The sequence below is a fragment of the Epinephelus lanceolatus genome, chromosome 11 (assembly GCF_041903045.1).
Source record: "Epinephelus lanceolatus isolate andai-2023 chromosome 11, ASM4190304v1, whole genome shotgun sequence".
NCBI lineage: Eukaryota > Metazoa > Chordata > Actinopteri > Perciformes > Serranidae > Epinephelus > Epinephelus lanceolatus.
This window is the reverse complement of record NC_135744.1, coordinates 30,305,237-30,323,794: the sequence shown is the minus strand read 5'-3', so window position 1 is coordinate 30,323,794 and position 18,558 is coordinate 30,305,237. Positions and strand designations below refer to the sequence as shown.

Below are 18,558 nucleotides of genomic sequence, written 5' to 3'. Positions count from 1 at the left end.
AATGAAGATTTAAAGATTACAGTAATAGGTTTTGAGAGATGGGGCAATCTGGACCTCTTAATTTGTTTATTATTATTTCTTAACAATAAAAAGAAAGCGTTAAAAAAGATTATGATAACCACTGTATTATCTTAGTTTAATGTTAATAGCACACTAATGCCTCGGTAGCTAACTAGCTAGGTAGCGTTTCTATGTATTTCCATGTAGCGTTTCTCCTCCTTACAGATGCCTTGGCGTGGTAACACAAAACACCTTAAATTAAGATTTTCTTTATAGTCCTAGTTCAGGTTTCCTTTTGATGAAATTGGTTGCACAAAACACCCTTAAGTCTTCTCCTTAAGGTTTCCTTAAAATGTTCACTTAAGTATTAATGGTTTTCTTCTCATCTTGGTCTTATACTTAAGGAATCCCTAGACCCTTACACAAAGGACCTTAGCCACCAAAGCAGGGTAAGATAAAAACTTAAGGTTCCTCTGACTCTATCTTAACTGCAACATGACTGAGTATATGGTGATTAATAACCCAAGATGAGTGTTCTGCGACCAGGAGAACCCAATAGATGCACTTTTGATTTACGCTACAGATTTGACAGAATAAATTTTCGTTGCAGTTTCCTCTTACAGTCATTTTCTGGTATTCCAGCATTAAATTCACTTTGTAGTATGTGCTCTCTTTGATTGTATTCCTCCAGAAGTTTGATCTTTTCCTTCTCCGACCAATATGGTTTTCTTGTCTTCTTTTCTTCTGCTATTTTTTCACTTCCTAACTATAAGCCAAGTTAATGAGACGATAACAGGCATCACAAGCGTGAGTTCAAGCAAGCGAACAATCTCCATGGAGACTTTTACCGCTGTAAAATCTCTTCCAATGCAGTAAATGAGTCAATATTTTTCCTTAGGAGTCCCTAGGTTAAGGAGAAATTAAGCCTTAAGTGTCATACTTAGGAGAAAACTTAAGGCATTTTGTACAGTTGGTCCCTGAAGTGTTTAAGTCCAGTAGCAAAGTTGCTACACGTGTCACTGCTCCTCTAATCTCAGTGTAAACTAGCAGGTTAGGAGTACAAGTTGCTAACGTTAGCCTACAGAGCACCATTACTGGCCTGGTAATAAAGCAGTGCTCTTTTTTAATTTGATGACTTGTTAGATTGATTGATAACTGAGAGCGTCCATGTTTGTCTGTCTCCATCAGATAAATGGCATATGTAACTGTGATAATACCATAATTCCCATATCGTGTCTGTTTATGTAAACTCCATATACAGCTACTGATGACGTATCAGGGTCTTGAAGGGTTGTCCTGTTTCATAGGGGAAGATTTTAACCACTACCCCTTGTAACTCTGTTCCCAGGAGCAAGGTCACTTGAAAATGAGGGATAGGAGTAAAAACCCTAAAAGGGGGGTCGGGCCTTACTGTACAGACCAAGGATAGCCTACACTTCTTTATTTATTCATATTTAGACTGATGGATCACAATACTGGGTGTTTTAGCCTTTCCAAGACAGTTGAGACATATAATGAAATGGTCTTTTGGCAGAGACATAAAGATGCATTAAGAGCTCCATTCTCTGTAAAGACTCTGGACTGGGGCTTATTAACATTTCATGAACTCTGAGAGCACTCCGCTGTGAAAAGTAGCATGTGCAGATGGGTGTCTACGCACATGCCATGGTGTGCATTTGTGCTCACATTAGCACATTTTACATGCCACTCTGTTCATGTTTGCAGTCACTCAGTGAAAAAGCCTCCGCTCCCTGTGTTCTCCCCTCGCCCTGGCTCTGTCCCCCATAGTGCGGGTAAAAATAGCACCCTGCTGCACATAGGCAGCCTTCTGTGTTCCCGTGTGTAGGAATCTGGAGATGTGGGGGCTGTGACACACAGGAAACGGCTTTACTGCCAAAGCCTTTAACTGCAGATATTTTTTAAACTGGTCAACATGATGGGTTTGGGAATGGGAGTGGACAGAAGGGTGTGTTTGTGTGCGTGAGTGGGTGGGTGGGTGGTTGGGTATAGTGAGGGCATGCTTGTGTCCATGCATGCATGTGTGTGAGTGAGGGGGCTGTTTTTGGACTTCAAGCTCCTCAAAGGGGCCCTATGTGCTGCTATCAGCCTCTGGGACTCTGGGGTTGGCAGCGGAGCCCAGAAACAAAGCAGTTTGTTCATTTCCTGGAAGGCCAGTGAACAAGTGTCTCAGTCAGAGTCCATGACCAATGGGTGGAGAGGGAAAGAGAGGGAAAGCGAGGGTTTAGGCATGTGCATAGCTGAGCTGTATGGAACGGACAGATATCACAACACATTTACATAACGTGCATTTGTCATATTGCTGTTTCTATGTAGTTTAAAATCAGTAAGGTATCTTTATCTTTGGCTTCACTATTTGTCTCCTATTAAAGGCCTCTCACGTCTGTGCTCCACAATAATCTCATTGAGAAGGTGTCACCTCCTCCGCAGTGCCGGGTACACTGTGTACCCTTAAAAAGCACAATGTTCATCTGCGAGGAGACTGGAGGCAACAAAGGGTGGAGTAGGTGGATGAGGAAGGCTCAGCAGATTTCTCAGAAACCAGTATTTTTCAGTGCAAGGTTAACCTTTAGAGTTTGTCCTTGAGCCATATGTAAGTGTGTTTGTGTCTTTTTACCTGTGTGCTCAGGCTGCTGAGAGCGACTCCATGACCCTGCTGTTGGAGAAGCTGGATCACCTCAATGAGGGGGTTCAGGAAGCCCAAAGTGCTGATTCGTCCCACTCAGACGTGGCCTATGCTGACGAGGAGCAAGTAAGTCAAATACAGTTAAATCAAGACAAGTCTGATTCATTTATTTATACAGTGCTTTAAACAGGCTTTGGATAGAAAGCTGAATGAACAATGAACAGGACAACAAGTGAGACATTTGTTTTCATATACAGTACAGGCCAAAAGTTTGGACACACCTTCTCATTCAATGTGTTTTCTTTATTTTCATGACTATTTACATTGTAGATTCTCACTGAAGGCATCAAAACTATGAATGAACACATGTGGAGTTATGTACTTAACAAAAAAAGGTGAAATAACTGAAAACATGTTTTATATTCTAGTTTCTTCAAAATAGCCACCCTTTGCTCTGATTACTGCTTTGCACACTCTTGGCATTCTCTCCATGAGCTTCAAGAGGTAGTCACCTGAAATGGTTTCCACTTCACAGGTGTGCCTTATCAGGGTTAATTAGTGAAATTTCTTGCTTTGTCAATGGGGTTGGGACCATCAGTTGTGTTGTGCAGAAGTCAGGATAATACACAGCCGACAGCCCTATTGGACAACTGTTAAAATTCATATTATGGCAAGAACCAATCAGCTAACTAAAGAAAAACGAGTGACCATCATTACTTTAAGAAATGAAGGTCAGTCAGTCCGGAAAATTGCAAAAACTTTAAATGTGTCCCCAAGTGGAGTCGCAAAAACCATCAAGCGCTACAACGAAACTGGCACACATGAGGACCGACCCAGGAAAGGAAGACCAAGAGTCACCTCTGCTTCTGAGGATAAGTTCATCCGAGTCACCAGCCTCAGAAATCGCAAGTTAACAGCAGCTCAGATCAGAGACCAGATGAATGCCACACAGAGTTCTAGCAGCAGACCCATCTCTAGAACAACTGTTAAGAGGAGACTGCGCCAATCAGGCCTTCATGGTCAAATAGCTGCTAGGAAACCACTGCTAAGGAGAGGCAACAAGCAGAAGAGATTTGTTTGGGCCAAGAAACACAAGGAATGGACATTAGACCAGTGGAAATCTGTGCTTTGGTCTGATGAGTCCAAATTTGAGATCTTTGCTTCCAACCGCCGTGTCTTTGTGAGACGCAGAAAAGGTGAACGGATGGATTCCACATGCCTGGTTCCCACTGTGAAGCATGGAGGAGGAGGTGTGATGGTGTGGGGGTGTTTTGCTGGTGACACTGTTGGGGATTTATTCAAAATTGAAGGCACACTGAACCAGCATGGCTACCACAGCATCCTGCAGCGACATGCCATCCCATCCGGTTTGCGTTTAGTTGGACGATCATTTATTTTTCAACAGGACAATGACCCCAAACACACCTCCAGGCTGTGTAAGGGCTATTTGACCAAGAAGGAGAGTGATGGAGTGCTGCGGCAGATGACCTGGCCTCCACAGTCACCGGACCTGAACCCAGTCGAGATGGTTTGGGGTGAGCTAGACCGCAGAGTGAAGGCAAAGGGGCCAACAAGTGCTAAACACCTCTGGGAACTCCTTCAAGACTGTTGGAAAACCATTTCAGGTGACTACCTCTTGAAGCTCATGGAGAGAATGCCAAGAGTGTGCAAAGCAGTAATCAGAGCAAAGGGTGGCTATTTTGAAGAAACTAGAATATAAAACATGTTTTCAGTTATTTCACCTTTTTTTGTTAAGTACATAACTCCACATGTGTTCATTCATAGTTTTGATGCCTTCAGTGAGAATCTACAATGTAAATAGTCATGAAAATAAAGAAAACGCATTGAATGAAAAGATGTGTCCAAACTTTTGGCCTGTACTGTACATGTACATGTAATAGCTATACTGTGAACCAACAGACGAACCAAAGCAGTAATGTTCGGTGAATGTAAAAATTCACAGATTTCCGCAGACTGTCATTTTATGCTGTATGATTTCCCAAAAAGCAGACACCTTTAAATGTACAGTTTTTGAAATAAGTTTTGAGAGACTTCCTCTTCAAGACAAGAGAATGCGTCAAATAGCCGACCAGCTTTAAATGCACCAATACAAGTTAATCAAATGAGTCAAATGTGATTAATCGTACCTAAATGTGGACTCATAACTTTTTTTAACATTATTTTTATAGGTTTTTCACATATTTTACTCAAAGAAAATACAAACAAACAAACAAACAAAATAAAACATTAAACCATATCAGACTAAAAAAAAAGGACAAAATGAAAGACAATAACAACCTAAACACACTTTACACACAGCTATTTCAGTGATTGTGTACCCTGATGTCCAAGAAATTCCAATAAAGGTTTCCACATTTTTCTGTCAGTCTCTTCTATGGCTCAATCCCAATTCCACCCCTTAGCCCTACCCCTTAGTTTTGTGCATTCACGTGAGGGGAAGGTGTATCCCAATTCTCCTGTGGATCGAGGGCGAGTGCCAAGGCCGGGTCCATGTCATTGGTCCGACAGCCCATTGAATCGACATCCCATTAGTCCGACTGTCCGCGGTGCTGAACGGCTCGCGGCGGGCGTATGGTGCGCCGCAACCGGCTCTGGGTCAGCTGGGAAAGGCTTGGGGTAAAGCAGGCTCACGGCTTATGTGTTTGTCACTTTCTTTTTCATTTTAACCCACACCATGATCTTTTCCTGACCCTAACCAAGTGGTTTTTGTGCCTAAACCTAACCAGACCTTAACCACAGGGCATCATGATGATTTCGGAACGGACTTCAGAACAATGGGATGTTGAACCAATGGGCTGTCGGACCAATGGGCAGTTCCCCCAAGAGCTAGGGCCAAATAGCCCTTAAAACAAAGATTTTTCCGGACCACACTAGCAACCAAGGGGTACACGGAATTTTCGCTAAAATATAGTGTGAACACCGGCAAAATGGCGCAACGAGCAGCCAAAGTGAGCTATAAATGTATACACGAATGTTTACACATGTTTAGGTAAGCTCGTTAGCTAACGTTAGCGTTGATTAGCTCGGTTAATGTTGAGTACAACAAAATGTCTATTTACAGCCAATCCATACATACCAAAAACTGGTCCATCAGCACTTGTATGTGTCGAAGATATGTTCTCCTCCTTTGATTTCTGCGACTTGTGGACAGCCGCAGAAATAACACTAAAACCCGAGCAATGGACATTACAACGTTTGCAGACGGCATTTTGAATGTTTGTGATAAACACTTGTCGCCTCTGCTGACGTAGCAGCCAGCTAGCGACAACGTTTGATGACATAGCGGTAATCGAGTGCTGTCCCATTTCTTAGGGGAATATCTTCACCCCTAGCCCTTGGCACTCTGTTTTGAGGGGCAAGGGCTAGACGAAGGGGAAAGGGTAAAAATGAGAATTGGGATTGAGCCTAAATCTTCTTGAAGATCTAGTCTACATGACTTAAGCCTTTCAGTAGTAGACTCTGTGGGGACTCATAACTTAATGAAATTAGGTTTTTGATATAAAAAATGTATTTATTTTAATCAGTAAAAAACAGGAAAGTGGGGAAAAGCTCATTTAAAGGTTGTCTTTGGGTCACAATTTGCCCAAGTGAAACATTTCAAGCGGAAAGCTGAGACTGTTGCTTTGATTTGAAAGTCTGCATGTCTATTTCAGTCAACATTCAGTTCAAATTCAGTTGCTATCACAAGTAGCCTAATCACTGCTTTAAAATGAAAATCTTGTATTTCCACATTAGTCAGTCATTCAGAAAGTATTAAAATTGGGTACCTTTAAGGGACACTTCATCCCAAATCTAAAATACATACCTTTTCTCTTACCAACTGCTATTTATCAATATAGATTCTTTGGTTTTAAGTTGCCAAGTGTTGGAGATATTGACCGTAGAAATGTCTGCCTTCTCTTGAATATAATGGCGAGTGCCAAAAACACATTTTGATAACTCACCAGCAGTGTCTCTCTCCAGAAATTATGATGCAATTACACAAGATAATAAGATGTTGTGAGCAGTTTAATGAAGGAGCTATTTTCTTTCTTCTGAACTACTGCCTCTAACTTTATCAACATGCAATAGCGTGCACGCTACTGCTAGCTCACCTAGTGTAACACCCAACTAAACTTTTATATAACTACAGGTGAACGTCAAACGCCATACGGGGCTTTTATTAGATTCAGGGTCCCTAACAGCAGTATTATAAACGCAAATAAAAGTTAAAGGTTCTTTATGGCGCACCAATCTATAGGCTGGTGCACTGGAAGTATACTGTATATGGATAACCAAACAGAACAACACCCAAACTACTACCAGTGCCACATCAAACCTTAAAGTATATCACCACACTAAATGCTCCCGTGACCGGAGGCCAACACCAGCTGCAGCACTAATAGATAAAACCATACATTTCTAAGTCCAATTTACAAAAATAAGATTTACAACAATTTACAATGAATAATGTCAAATATAATGTAAAATAAATCAGCACTTTGCCTTTCTTCTGCCACTGCTCCTGGACCCAAGCAAGTGTCCCTGTACTACACTCGCGCCGCTGAGCTAGCTAACGTTACAGCTCAAGTGAGGAGGGCGACATTAATGTTCATATCTATTGTGCATCTTCATGTCTCCAACACCTGGCAACTCACACCAAAGCAATCTAGACTGATAACAGCACTACAGGTAAGAGGGAAATGTATATTTAATTTAGGGAATATAAATCACATAAAAGTTTGCATGAACCTTGAATTAGAATTAAAAATGGATGACATGAGTTATGCAGTTGTGATTCTGGTGCAGCATAAAGTGCCATTACTTTAACTAATAGATCAAGTTCATAACTATAACTATAGCTGTACTTTACACTATACCATCTATGGCCACACACACACTCAAGCAGTGGTTCAGTGTACCACACACATGTCGGGCCTACCAAGTGGAATGGGTTGCCAGGCTTGCAGTCTCTCCCCCTCTTTAATATGGGGTTGATTAATTAGGAATAATAGTTTGGATGAGCTCCAGGCCTGTTGTTTTTCCGCCATTAAAGCCTTTCATAAATCAGGTGGTTTCTGACTTGTCTGGCATCCATCTGGAGACAGAATCAATCCTCCAGGAGCCACAGGTAGCCAACACTGAGCTCACACCAGCTCGCTGTTATTTTAAAGGTTTATTTTACATAATTTCTGGAAGGAAACTGCAGCTAGCTCCTGTGCTCCGCTCCTCTGCTCTCCTCTCGCATTACATTCCAGCTGCCTCATTACGCTTACCAAGTGTAAATCTGGTAACCTCAAATAGCTCTTAAACCAACAGCACAGAACTTTAGGAATTCTTATAAAAGGCTGCATTTAATCAGGATATTCTTAATCAAACGGTCTGGCGAGCCTGTAAAACAGCAGTAAAACAGACATTTTTAGCTGCAAGTGTCACATTAGCTGTCAGGTATTTTTATGTAACACCCACATAACTTGTATTTGCAGTGAGGATAGATTTTTTTTTTTGCAGCGACCCATCAAGGTAAAACGCACAATACAGAAAGATATGATGATCGATAAAAAATAAATAAATAAATAATAATGTTCAGTTCAGCTGCATTAGAAGAGGAGCCAAGAGACTATTCATCTGAAAAATGTCAAATATTTATGAGGTAATAAAGATTAAATGATCTCAGCCATGAATTTTAATACGTGACTATTCCTTTTTTGTCAGCAGTAAAAACGTTGTATAACGAATTTAGATTCATTTGAGTTAAAAAAAAAGATGAATTCTGTAGTTTATATCGAAACTCCCTCTTAAATACCCTCATGATAATCCTCTAAGCAACACAGTCTCTTTATCTATCTATCCATCTTCTAACAATGAACTTTTTGTCAGCGGAAGTCACGGGTTAAATATAGAAAACTGCAGAAATAACTGTCTTATCTCCAAACTGTGTTCTCTGATTCTCTTTTTATGTTCATTCCTCACTCGTCCTCTGATCAGATAATATCCATTACCCACCACCCCCTCCTAATTACATTTAATCCAAATTTAATTCAGTTCTTCCATTTTCGTTAATGTCTTTTTTTAGCTGTGCTAGTGTCATAGCTCTAGGGACGGGAATGTTGGCCGGTTGTTCCACCAATTTGTACCAGACTGAAATATCTCAACAGCTTTTGGATGGATTTCTATGAAACTTGGAACAGACATTCATAACATCTAGCACCATCATCAGGTCAAAATATCGGTTTGTCCAATACTTTGGTTTCATGACCAAATACCTGCAAAACTAATGACATTCCCATCAGCCTCAGCTATATTTTGTGTTCATAGGTAATTAGCAAATGTTGGCATGCTAATACTCTAAAGTAAGATAATGAACACAGTAAACATTACACCTGATGGCATTTTTATAGAGCAGAGGTGTCAAACTCATTTTAGTTCATTTATTCAGCCGTATTTGATCTCAGGCGGGCCGACCCTATAAAACCACTGTAGAATAACCTCAAAAGAAGTACAAGTACATTTTAATCAATTTAATTACAGATGATGAACAGCCTGAGATATCTTATGAAACAAAGTGCTATTTGAACAGTATGTCTCAGTTTTTCCACCCTCAGTCAGTACACAACTCGCTGTCATTACATTTTTCCATACATATATTTCCATGCCTTTGCAGTAATGCTGGCATCAACACACCAAACTTAAGTGAAAGCTATTGAAGAAGCAGGTTAAGTTATCTGAGCCTGTACGTTAACTGTAGGGTTCCACTGAAAGTGTTTTAAAATAGAAGTCTGATACGGATTCTTTTGTACTGGAGCTGCTGGTTGACAGTATTTTGCACAATGTTCAATATCTTTAAATATGACCACAGTAAGTATTATTGTATTTTTTAGAGAGCTGTATTCTGGTCAGGGTGGAAAAGCCTTTGAAGCAGCATTTTACATGAAGTAGGATACTCATTTACCTTGCTCCTGAAAGCTGCACCTCTTAGCTTTCATAACTGCTTCAATATTAGGTGTGCAAAGTCAGACTGGACCCTTTGGCGGGATGGTTCTGGCCCTCAGGCTGTATGTTTAACACCCCTGTTATAGAGTATCCCAGGAATGAATCCTCAAACCCAGAAATGGATTAGCATTTTAGCACTCCTGGTTCTCTTGTCTCCTTTTTGAATGGGTTTTTTTTCAGTTAGATATCTGAAATAAGCTCAAGAGACTATTACATTTTCTTCTATGACATAAAATACATCAATAAATACCAGACTCGTTAACTTTAAAGCTTCTATGTGTCTTCAAAACGGCGGTTGCTAACAAGTGGCTAAATGAGACAACAGAACATCATCATGCCAAGCTGCACTTGACATGGCTTCACAGTTTTGTCATGGTGGTGACGTTAGGTCATGTGATCATAGTGTAGTTCGTTTACAGCCTGACGTTAGCTTTTCACCTCTGGCTATTGCATTTAGGCTTCAATAATCATGGGACTGGTGTTCATTTGTGAAGATTGTCTTGCTGCAAGTTTTGGCCACAGAGCTTATTTTCAGCAGTAATCCAAAATTGAATGAAAAAATCCCACAGGCTTTTTGACAGGGGAACCAATGCGATGCTAACTTTTGCATCAGCCTACAGAAACCATAATTCCTGGGGCACTCTATTGTGAGCATAGTAGCATGCTGATGTTAGCATTTAGCTCAGAGCACCACTGTGCCTAAGTGCAGTCTCACAAAGCTGCTAGCAAGGCTGTAGACCAGGGGTGTTCAGTTTGCTTTGCCTGGGGGCCACTTTTTTAAAATGACAGGAGGCCAGGGGCCAGTTGCAGCAGCCCTGCACAGGTCAGTGTACACAGGGCTGTTTCTAGGTTTTGGGGACATTCAGACCATAGGGGGATCCTCCCCCAGCACTTTTTTTTGTTAAAAGAAGCTTTAATGCTTTAATGCCTAAAAAAATCCAGTGTGAATGAGTTTACTTTCTCTGTGAATTAGAAAGTGGTTGGTGGGCCACCCAGCACCCTATCTGGCTCACAGGCCTTAAATTGAGTGTCACTGCTGTAGACACTTAGACTTGTACTCTGATAAATGGTCTTTCCACTGTGGGAATTTTCCCCATTAAATTCCTGGTGGTTTAATGAGAAAGAACGGAACAGAAAAAATTGCTCATCAAACAAACCGTTTTAATTAAGGGTAACAAATGTGGAAATACGGTGGAGCCAAAATTAGAAATCAAGATGAGAAAATGACTCTCAGTTTAAACCGTTAAACAGCGTTTTGGGGACACAGTGTCCTTGATGCTGTTATCTAACTGTGACCGCACAGTTAGAAAATTAGCAACGGCATCATGCCATCTCTATGATGGAAATGCTCCACGAGGTCAGAAAGGGAATTTTCTACACAGACAAGCATTGTGTGTTGTGATGAAGGGAAATGTGTGTCTCTGTGCACGCATCTGAAGATTGGATTCTTGCACGCCGTTCACAGAAATTCATGCCATTCCTGCTTCACTTTCAGTTACACACATTGACATTTTCACACACAACCACGTTATCAGCTCTGTGTTGCATGGGAGGAGGGAGCGGGAAGCACAACAGCGGCTCTTCCCACTGAAGTGGGTACAGTAGTTGAGTCATGAGGTCAAGCAGGGATGGACTTTCCAGTGTTGTCACTGAGCGGAGATACAGAGGGGGCGAGGATAGGCCGGATAAGGGGGGGATTTTTCAGAATGAAATACGGGCAGACACATCATCATCAGCAGTGTCATATATCTTCAAACACTCCCCACCAACACCAGCTCCACTAAACCCTCCAAACAGAAACCAAACAGAGATACAGACAGCAGCAGAAGAGGCAGGTGACATGAAGACAGGGACTGGGGTAAGAGACTGGAGGAGACACAGCTTGTAGAGACTGATATTGAAGATGCTGCATTATGTCTTGACTTTTAATTTCAAAAATTAATTTATTTTGAGACATGACTGCAATTAATATTAGCAAACAAGACAATGAATGAGAAAATGGCTGTCATTCACCGTTTATATTCTTTTTGGGGAGGAAAATGAGAGGGGAAACAATAACTAATGGGGTTTACAGAATATGTTATACCTTGAGAAAGACCAGCAGTAAGATACAGTTTGTGTAACTGAACGTGGTGATCATTTTACCAATGTTTAACAGCTATATTGATGATTTTTTTTTTTTTAACTGATGGAAAAATGCTTGAGTTAATGAGCAAAAGGAAGCACTTCTTATTTTATTCGACCTTTTCACCCTGACTTTATAGCTAACAAAAATGACCTTAAAGTCCACTCAGTAGATTTTCTGGAGCTTTTGATTATATCCTTCCTAAGCAGTTAGTTTCCCATTAGACTGACTAACTGACGTCACATCAGCAGCAACAGTCACTTCCTGTGGCTTTGGCTAAAAATTATATAGAAATGAATAACAGCTATTTTTTTTTAATTTTTCATTGTTGTAGGCCTTGAGTGATTCTTACCTTCTCAGTTGTAAAAATGTGTGGCCTATATCCTATATAAAAAAATCTTTTACATTTCATCAACTTATAGTGCGTCATACGGCCTATCACCTTTTCCTTTAAATTTTACTTGAGTAGCAGTGGCTTGTCTTGGATCACCCTAGCTAAACTAGCTATGCATTCCACATTGATAAAAGTGTTGGAGGACAATAGAGAATTTAACCGTGCATGGACATACTCGGTTCCTTCTACCACCAACCCTTTAAAGTTAAAGTACCAAACAATCGAAAATAGCCCACTGTGGAGTTGCCACATTGTGGTAAAACATATTAATCGATGCTCATTTAGACCTGTCAGTAATGTTGATGGCTGAATTTAGACATACTGTTACCTTCATTATAAGGCTCAAATGTGTTTTGCAGCTCAAGGCAGATTATTTGGGAGCTTTTTTGACAACTGTGGAGATATGTGAAACGGCAGACTTTTTATTTCTGTTGCAATTTTCAGGTCTTACTGTAGCATTGTAAGATACTGTATATAGTTAAACAAGGTGGTCTGACCTATCTGATGTTTCTCCTGTGCTTATTTTATGTACTGTGTTGCTTGATAGCATCTTTGAGAAACCAATCTACTGTTACCCAACAGCAACGTCTCACTGCCAGTCACACTAACGTTGACTGCTAGTTTGGGGTAAACTCAAGCTGTCGTTTTCTTTAGTCTCTGGCCCAACAGGTGAATTAGGTCTCAACCTCACGTTAGTTTAAGTGTTGTTATTGGTGAGATATGAAAGCATCAAACATGCATTTTATGTTGGGTTTTTTTTACATTGTGTTTCTGCCATAGCTGTCTTTGACCATGTTTGCTCCTCACCCGGCACCCCCATACACAACAAGACTTAACTATTTTCTCTTGATATCTCAGCAGTACCTCACCCCGATACCCTCAACACAATTAAATTGTGTGTACATGGAAGTTATTGTTAACAAACATAGATGCTCAAATTTCCAGTTTTTCCTGGACACTTCACTGGCTTGAATGTTACAGGATGGGCCTTTGATGAGATTGTATTCATCAACTGCTGTTTTCACGGTCAAGAGGAACCTTTAAATCTCAGCTTTGAAGCCAACATGGATGAAAAGTCCTTTAAAGGTCCAGCATGTAAGATTTAGGGACATCTACTGGCAGAGATGGAACATAGTATTCATAACTGTGCTTTTATTAGGTTATAATCACCTGAAAATAAGAATAGTTGTGTTTTGTAACCTTACAATGAGCCATTTATATCGACATAGAGCGGGTCCTCTTACACAGAGTCTGTCTAGTTGTTCTACAGTAGCCCATAATGGACAAATCAAACACTGGGTCCAGTTAGGGCCATTCACGTTTTTGTGTTGGCCACCTACACGCATGGCACATGGAAGAAGTTTCAGTTCTGCAACCTCACCGCTAGATGCCTACACACTAGGCCTTTAAGTGTTTAGAAAAAAAAATAGAAATTTTAAGATCCATATTCGGGCAACTTCATCTCCTCAGGAAAATCATGTGATATGACTGAAAGCTGCAGAAGAGCCACTGAGTGGAACGCTGTGAGGTACTCTTGTCAACTGCTGTTTCCAAGGTTAAGAGGAGCTTCTGAATCCCATTCAGCACAATAACATGAGTTCTTCTTCTCCGTCCTCCCAGGGTGCCCTTTCTTTGGGAAAGACGACGAGCCGAGTGCCGAGTCAGGATCAGGGAACCTCCAGAGCTCCAGATAAGCCTGAGCCGCTGACCAGGCGGCGCTCGCGACCTTTGACCCGCAGCAGACCACTGACCCGCTCGTCCCTCTCTTCTCCGACACATCTACATGCTCGACGGGCCAGGGTGAGCGAAACTACTTCTGCGAGTGTGTGGGTGTGTGATATAGTGGGCCATATTAAGGGCTAAACTCTGAACCTCAAGGCAACAACTTGTTAGATGATATGTTTTGAGTGACTGTGGTGAATCTTACAGTGAAAGATTCGTAACTGATTCACCTAAATTCTGCCCTGAATACTCACAAATGTAACTAGACAGTCTGCTGCAGCTTCTCCCATGAGAAACTCACATTGGCGCAGTGTTGTCTGCTGATTATCACATCAGGTTACCACTCACAAGCAGATATGACGTCTGTGATTTACCCTCGATTTGATCAGCTTACAGACTCAGTTCAAACCTGCAGTCTTCCCAAGTGGTAACATCATCTAACACTGTGCAGCTGACCCTGCAGACAGGAGCTTCAGAGACACGTCTGATTGATATAAGTTGATCACTGAACCATCTGAAGAAACGTTTTGATGTCCACCAAACTCAATTTGTGACATCTTGAGTCTGAGTGAAATCTTCAGGCTCAGTTTTCTGCTGCTGTAAAACTGTGGACAGTGACTTGTTGGTTTTTGGGACAGAGTGTGCTGACACAAACAGTCTGATCTTTGCACTGCCTTGTTATATCATTCTGTCTCACACTGGGGATTTCTACCCAAAGCTCTTCACAGGAAAGTAAACAATTTCCTCACTTTCTCTTGTGACTAATTTTTTAGAAACCTCAAATTACTCCCTCACATTTCTTCTATCTTCCCTCCTCCCTCTGTCTGAGCGTCTGTCCAGTCTGCATGCTGTTGTGTAAGTAAGTGAAAGTAAAAGGATGAGACAGATTTGCTTTGTCCACAGTATGCAAGGTCACCATTTTCTGAGTCAGCACTGCGGCAACAACAGAAACTACCACAAATACACCACAGGTACAACTGTCAGATAAATGTAGGGAAGTAAAGAGCCAGAATATGGGAAATGGGTTTACTGAAATTGATATTTAATTAGTGTAAACAATAAAAATATTAGGTGTGAATGTTTTTTCTTGACAATCAAAATAGTAGTTTGACAAAACAATCCCGATTCAAGGCCCACTTGCCAAATTTTTCCAGAGCTTTCAACCACATCACCTTGTCTTCGTCAGCAGATGGAGTTTGCTCATTTGTAATGGATATGGATCTGTTGGCATGCACTCTCCATCCCAGTCACCAGAATAAAATGTTGGCATTGCACGTTACTGCAACGTTGCATTTGTACATTTCATATGTATCATATCAGCATTCCTAAAAAGGCGTAGTTCAGATTACATGTATATTGGCTGAGTTTGTGACACCAAGGCAAGGTGGCTGACCAGATATTTTTAACAACACATTGGTACATTTCGGGCTGTGTATGTAGTGACCAGACTGGGTATACTGGGGTAGCTGTGGCTCAGAAGGTAGAGCAGGTTGTCCGCTAATCAAAAGATTGGCAGTTTGATCCCTGACTCCTTCATTCTTTAAGTCAAAGTATCCTTGAGCAAGATACTGAACCCCAAATTGCTCCCAATGTGTGTGTGTGTGTGTGTGTGTGTGTGTGTGGTTACTGGGAAGCAGATGGCACCTTGTACGGTAGCCTCGGCCACCGGTGTGTGACTGTGTGTGTGAATACATGAATGTGACATGTAGTGTAAGCGCTTTGAGTGCTTGGAGGATTAGAAAGCACTACACAAGTGCAGTCCATTTACCATTAAGTCAAAACATGTTTTCCTAATTATAACCAAGTGTTTTTTGTACTTAAACCTAACCACACATTAGCCACATCATTGTCACAACATAAAATTGAAAATCAAAACATTAAGAAACTTAACATTTTGACATTACCTCTACTTACAAAACGTCAGAAAATACCTGGGGTGTGCAGACCCAGTTGCTGTTTGCGTGTTTAAGACTTCTTGTCCATGTTGTCTCATGACTTGAGCCTGAAATGTCACCCTTGATCTCGGAAATTGCATTTTGACAGAATATGTGATTAAAAGCTCTGGAAAAAGCCAGTGAGTGGACTTTGAGTTAAGATTGTTTTGTCCGACCACAAAAATGTGACAGAGTCAGAATTTCTCAATAATTGGTATCCCCTCATTACAGCCTGCACACTCCTCGTAAACATTGTTTAGTGGTTTTCAGGTAAAACGAGGTCATCATCTGGGCAAAACTGAGCATATAACTACTTTCCTTTTAAATGTAATTTTAATTTTTTCCTAATGTCCTGCGTTTAAGTCCCTGTATAGCATTTTGAATTGCCTTGTATCTGAATAGTGCTGTAAAAAAACGTAACTTACCTTGCCTAATTATATACACAAATGACAACAATCAGGCTGTCTAACAAAGACATATGACAAACTTCAGTATCTAAGTTTAACTTCAGTGTCTTCACATCTGGGTTTTGACCCACAAATCAACAAACTCATAACAGGGCCTCTGCATAATACAGTGGTACATGACTTTGGTTGGTGGGCAGTTGATCCTAAAGTGTCAGAATTATTAGTTGTGGATGTAAATGTGTGTGTGTGTGCGCACATGTGTGTGTGAAAGTATAGGTAGGGAGAGGGAGCAGCAGGGGCCGTGGGATCAGACTGATGCTAAGGAGCGGGTTTATTTTCCTCCGACCATGACTGATATAGCACAGCTGTCCAAACTGACATGGACACACACACACACACACACACACAGTCTTCTCAGCTCCAAATTTAGAGCAATTGCAGTAATTCAGTCATTCTTGAACAGGTAGTTGTCATTGTTAAATATCATCTGTTCGCCACATCAGTACAGCAATATTTTTGACGGGTGACCATCAGTTTTTGTTCACCTTTATTTTGTTTCCTCTGTTTGATGTTCAAATAAATAAGCTTGTAGCACTTGGTGAGTTTTCATACAATAAAAACCTGTTTCTTTTCGTTGAACCAGGTTTAAATTTGGGTCATTTTCCCAGCGTAGCTACTGCTGCTGCTGCTGAGTGTGTATCAGGGAAACTGAATCATTGCCTTTGGCTGATACTGAGTTTACATTCTCTGAAGCTTGAGTGTTCATGTGAATCCACAAAGTGTTTGTATATTTTATTGCTTTTGTTTTGCTACTCACTGTGGATTTTCTTCTCTTTTTTCCCTGTCAGGCTGCTGCGAGGATGACGAATGGATCAGCAGGTACGATAACCCTTGAAGTGTGAGTGTATGTGTGTGTGTAAGGAGTGTGTGTGTGTGTGTGTGTGTGTGGGGGGGGGGGGGGGGGGCCTGTGTGCATTCAGTATCCATTCGGTTGGATTGTTTGCATTCCCGCTTTGGGATAAAATCGGACTTCTGGGAACTTCTCCCTCAGGATTCCCAGCTAGTATGTCAAACCTCAACCACCCAGAAGTAGTGATATACTGTTTCTACTATAACACACGCACACACAAACACACAGAAACACACACACAGCCTTCCCTGTACACATACACAACACATGCATATTCAGGTGTATAAACAAAGATATGCGAGCGACTCATGCAAAAAGACACAAACACTTTGAGCTTTGATGTTTTGGTTGGGTGGAATTTGTCTCCTGATAACAGCCAGAAGCTTATCACACCTCCACCAGAACGAAAACAGAAGTTTTCTAATTAAAAACATCTCTTGTGTTAAAAAGAACATTATTGTTTTTCTTTTTGGTTTTAATTTTTTGTCTTTTTTCTTTTTTCTGTCACATTACCAGAGACAGTGATACGAGAGTCTGTGGAGATGATTAATGAGTCCAACTCTGACCCCTGTCTATATCTCTCATCCTCAGAGTGTGTCCCTTTTTGATTGACATGCACAGGCGTCATGGCGACTGTAGTTAACAGCAACCCAGGGAGCTGTCTCACATTTGCCTTGCTGTGGGATTGTTTATTTGTGTGTGTGTGTGTGTGTGTGTGTGTGTGTGTGTGTGTGTGTGTGTACATGTTGGGGTGTCTCCGATGACCATCAGCAGGGGCACTGTCAATGATAGTCCACGTAGGAGAGGTGCAGTGTGGGTAATGAGGCCCCAGAGGCCGCATGGAGGTCAGAGGTGATGTCGTCCTTGGCCTACGACGAGGATGAGGGTGTGTGTGTGTTTGTGTGCAAGAGAGACAGAAACATTTCATACAAACACAGCAGCGCTGAGCGAGGAGTGTAGATTAGTTTCATTGTTTGAGCTTCGGTGCTTCAGGTTTGTTTTCTCATTTAAGAGTGTTTATTTTCTCCTCTGATATGAGGAAACACTTTGGCTGTTTGACAGAAATCCTGTCTAATCAATCAGTGTTTGTCGGCCTGTGTGGGCTGTGTGTGAGCTGCAGAGGGACAGGATATGATACGCACATATCTCCGCTCACATAGCTGGCATTCAGTCTGCTCTCTGACAGATAAACAGGGAATTCCTCCCAGGGAGCTTCAACCAGAACTGCTGGTACCTGTGTTCTCTGCTGGGGGGTCTCCTTATCTGGCTGTAGGTTTTTGTAATCGTCCTCAGCATGTATCTTTGATGTGTTTTTTTTTGAGTGCGACTTGTCTGTGGGCGTGTGTATGAGGGAATGCATGCCATGATGGTATGCGGTTTAAATCAAATCTGCCCTCAAGCCACTGAGGAAAATGTTTTAATCCCTGCA

At 41.3% G+C, this 18,558-nt stretch overlaps 1 protein-coding gene across 2 annotated transcripts in view; it reads left to right on the top strand.

Annotated features, from left to right (window-relative positions):
- Positions 1 to 18,558, top strand: part of stard13a (StAR related lipid transfer domain containing 13a) — a 78,209-nt gene that overhangs the window by 6,334 nt on the left and 53,317 nt on the right. Inside the window, exons 3-5 of one of the 2 annotated variants that reach the window (XM_033645664.2) lie at positions 2,648 to 2,770; positions 13,777 to 13,956; positions 17,068 to 17,098. In XM_033645664.2, the coding sequence (XP_033501555.2) occupies positions 2,648 to 2,770; positions 13,777 to 13,956; positions 17,068 to 17,098 (334 nt within the window). Of the gene's footprint in view, positions 1 to 2,647; positions 2,771 to 11,412; positions 11,496 to 13,776; positions 13,957 to 17,067; positions 17,099 to 18,558 lie in introns of those variants that run through there. The other variant, XM_033645681.2, reaches the window with a different exon arrangement.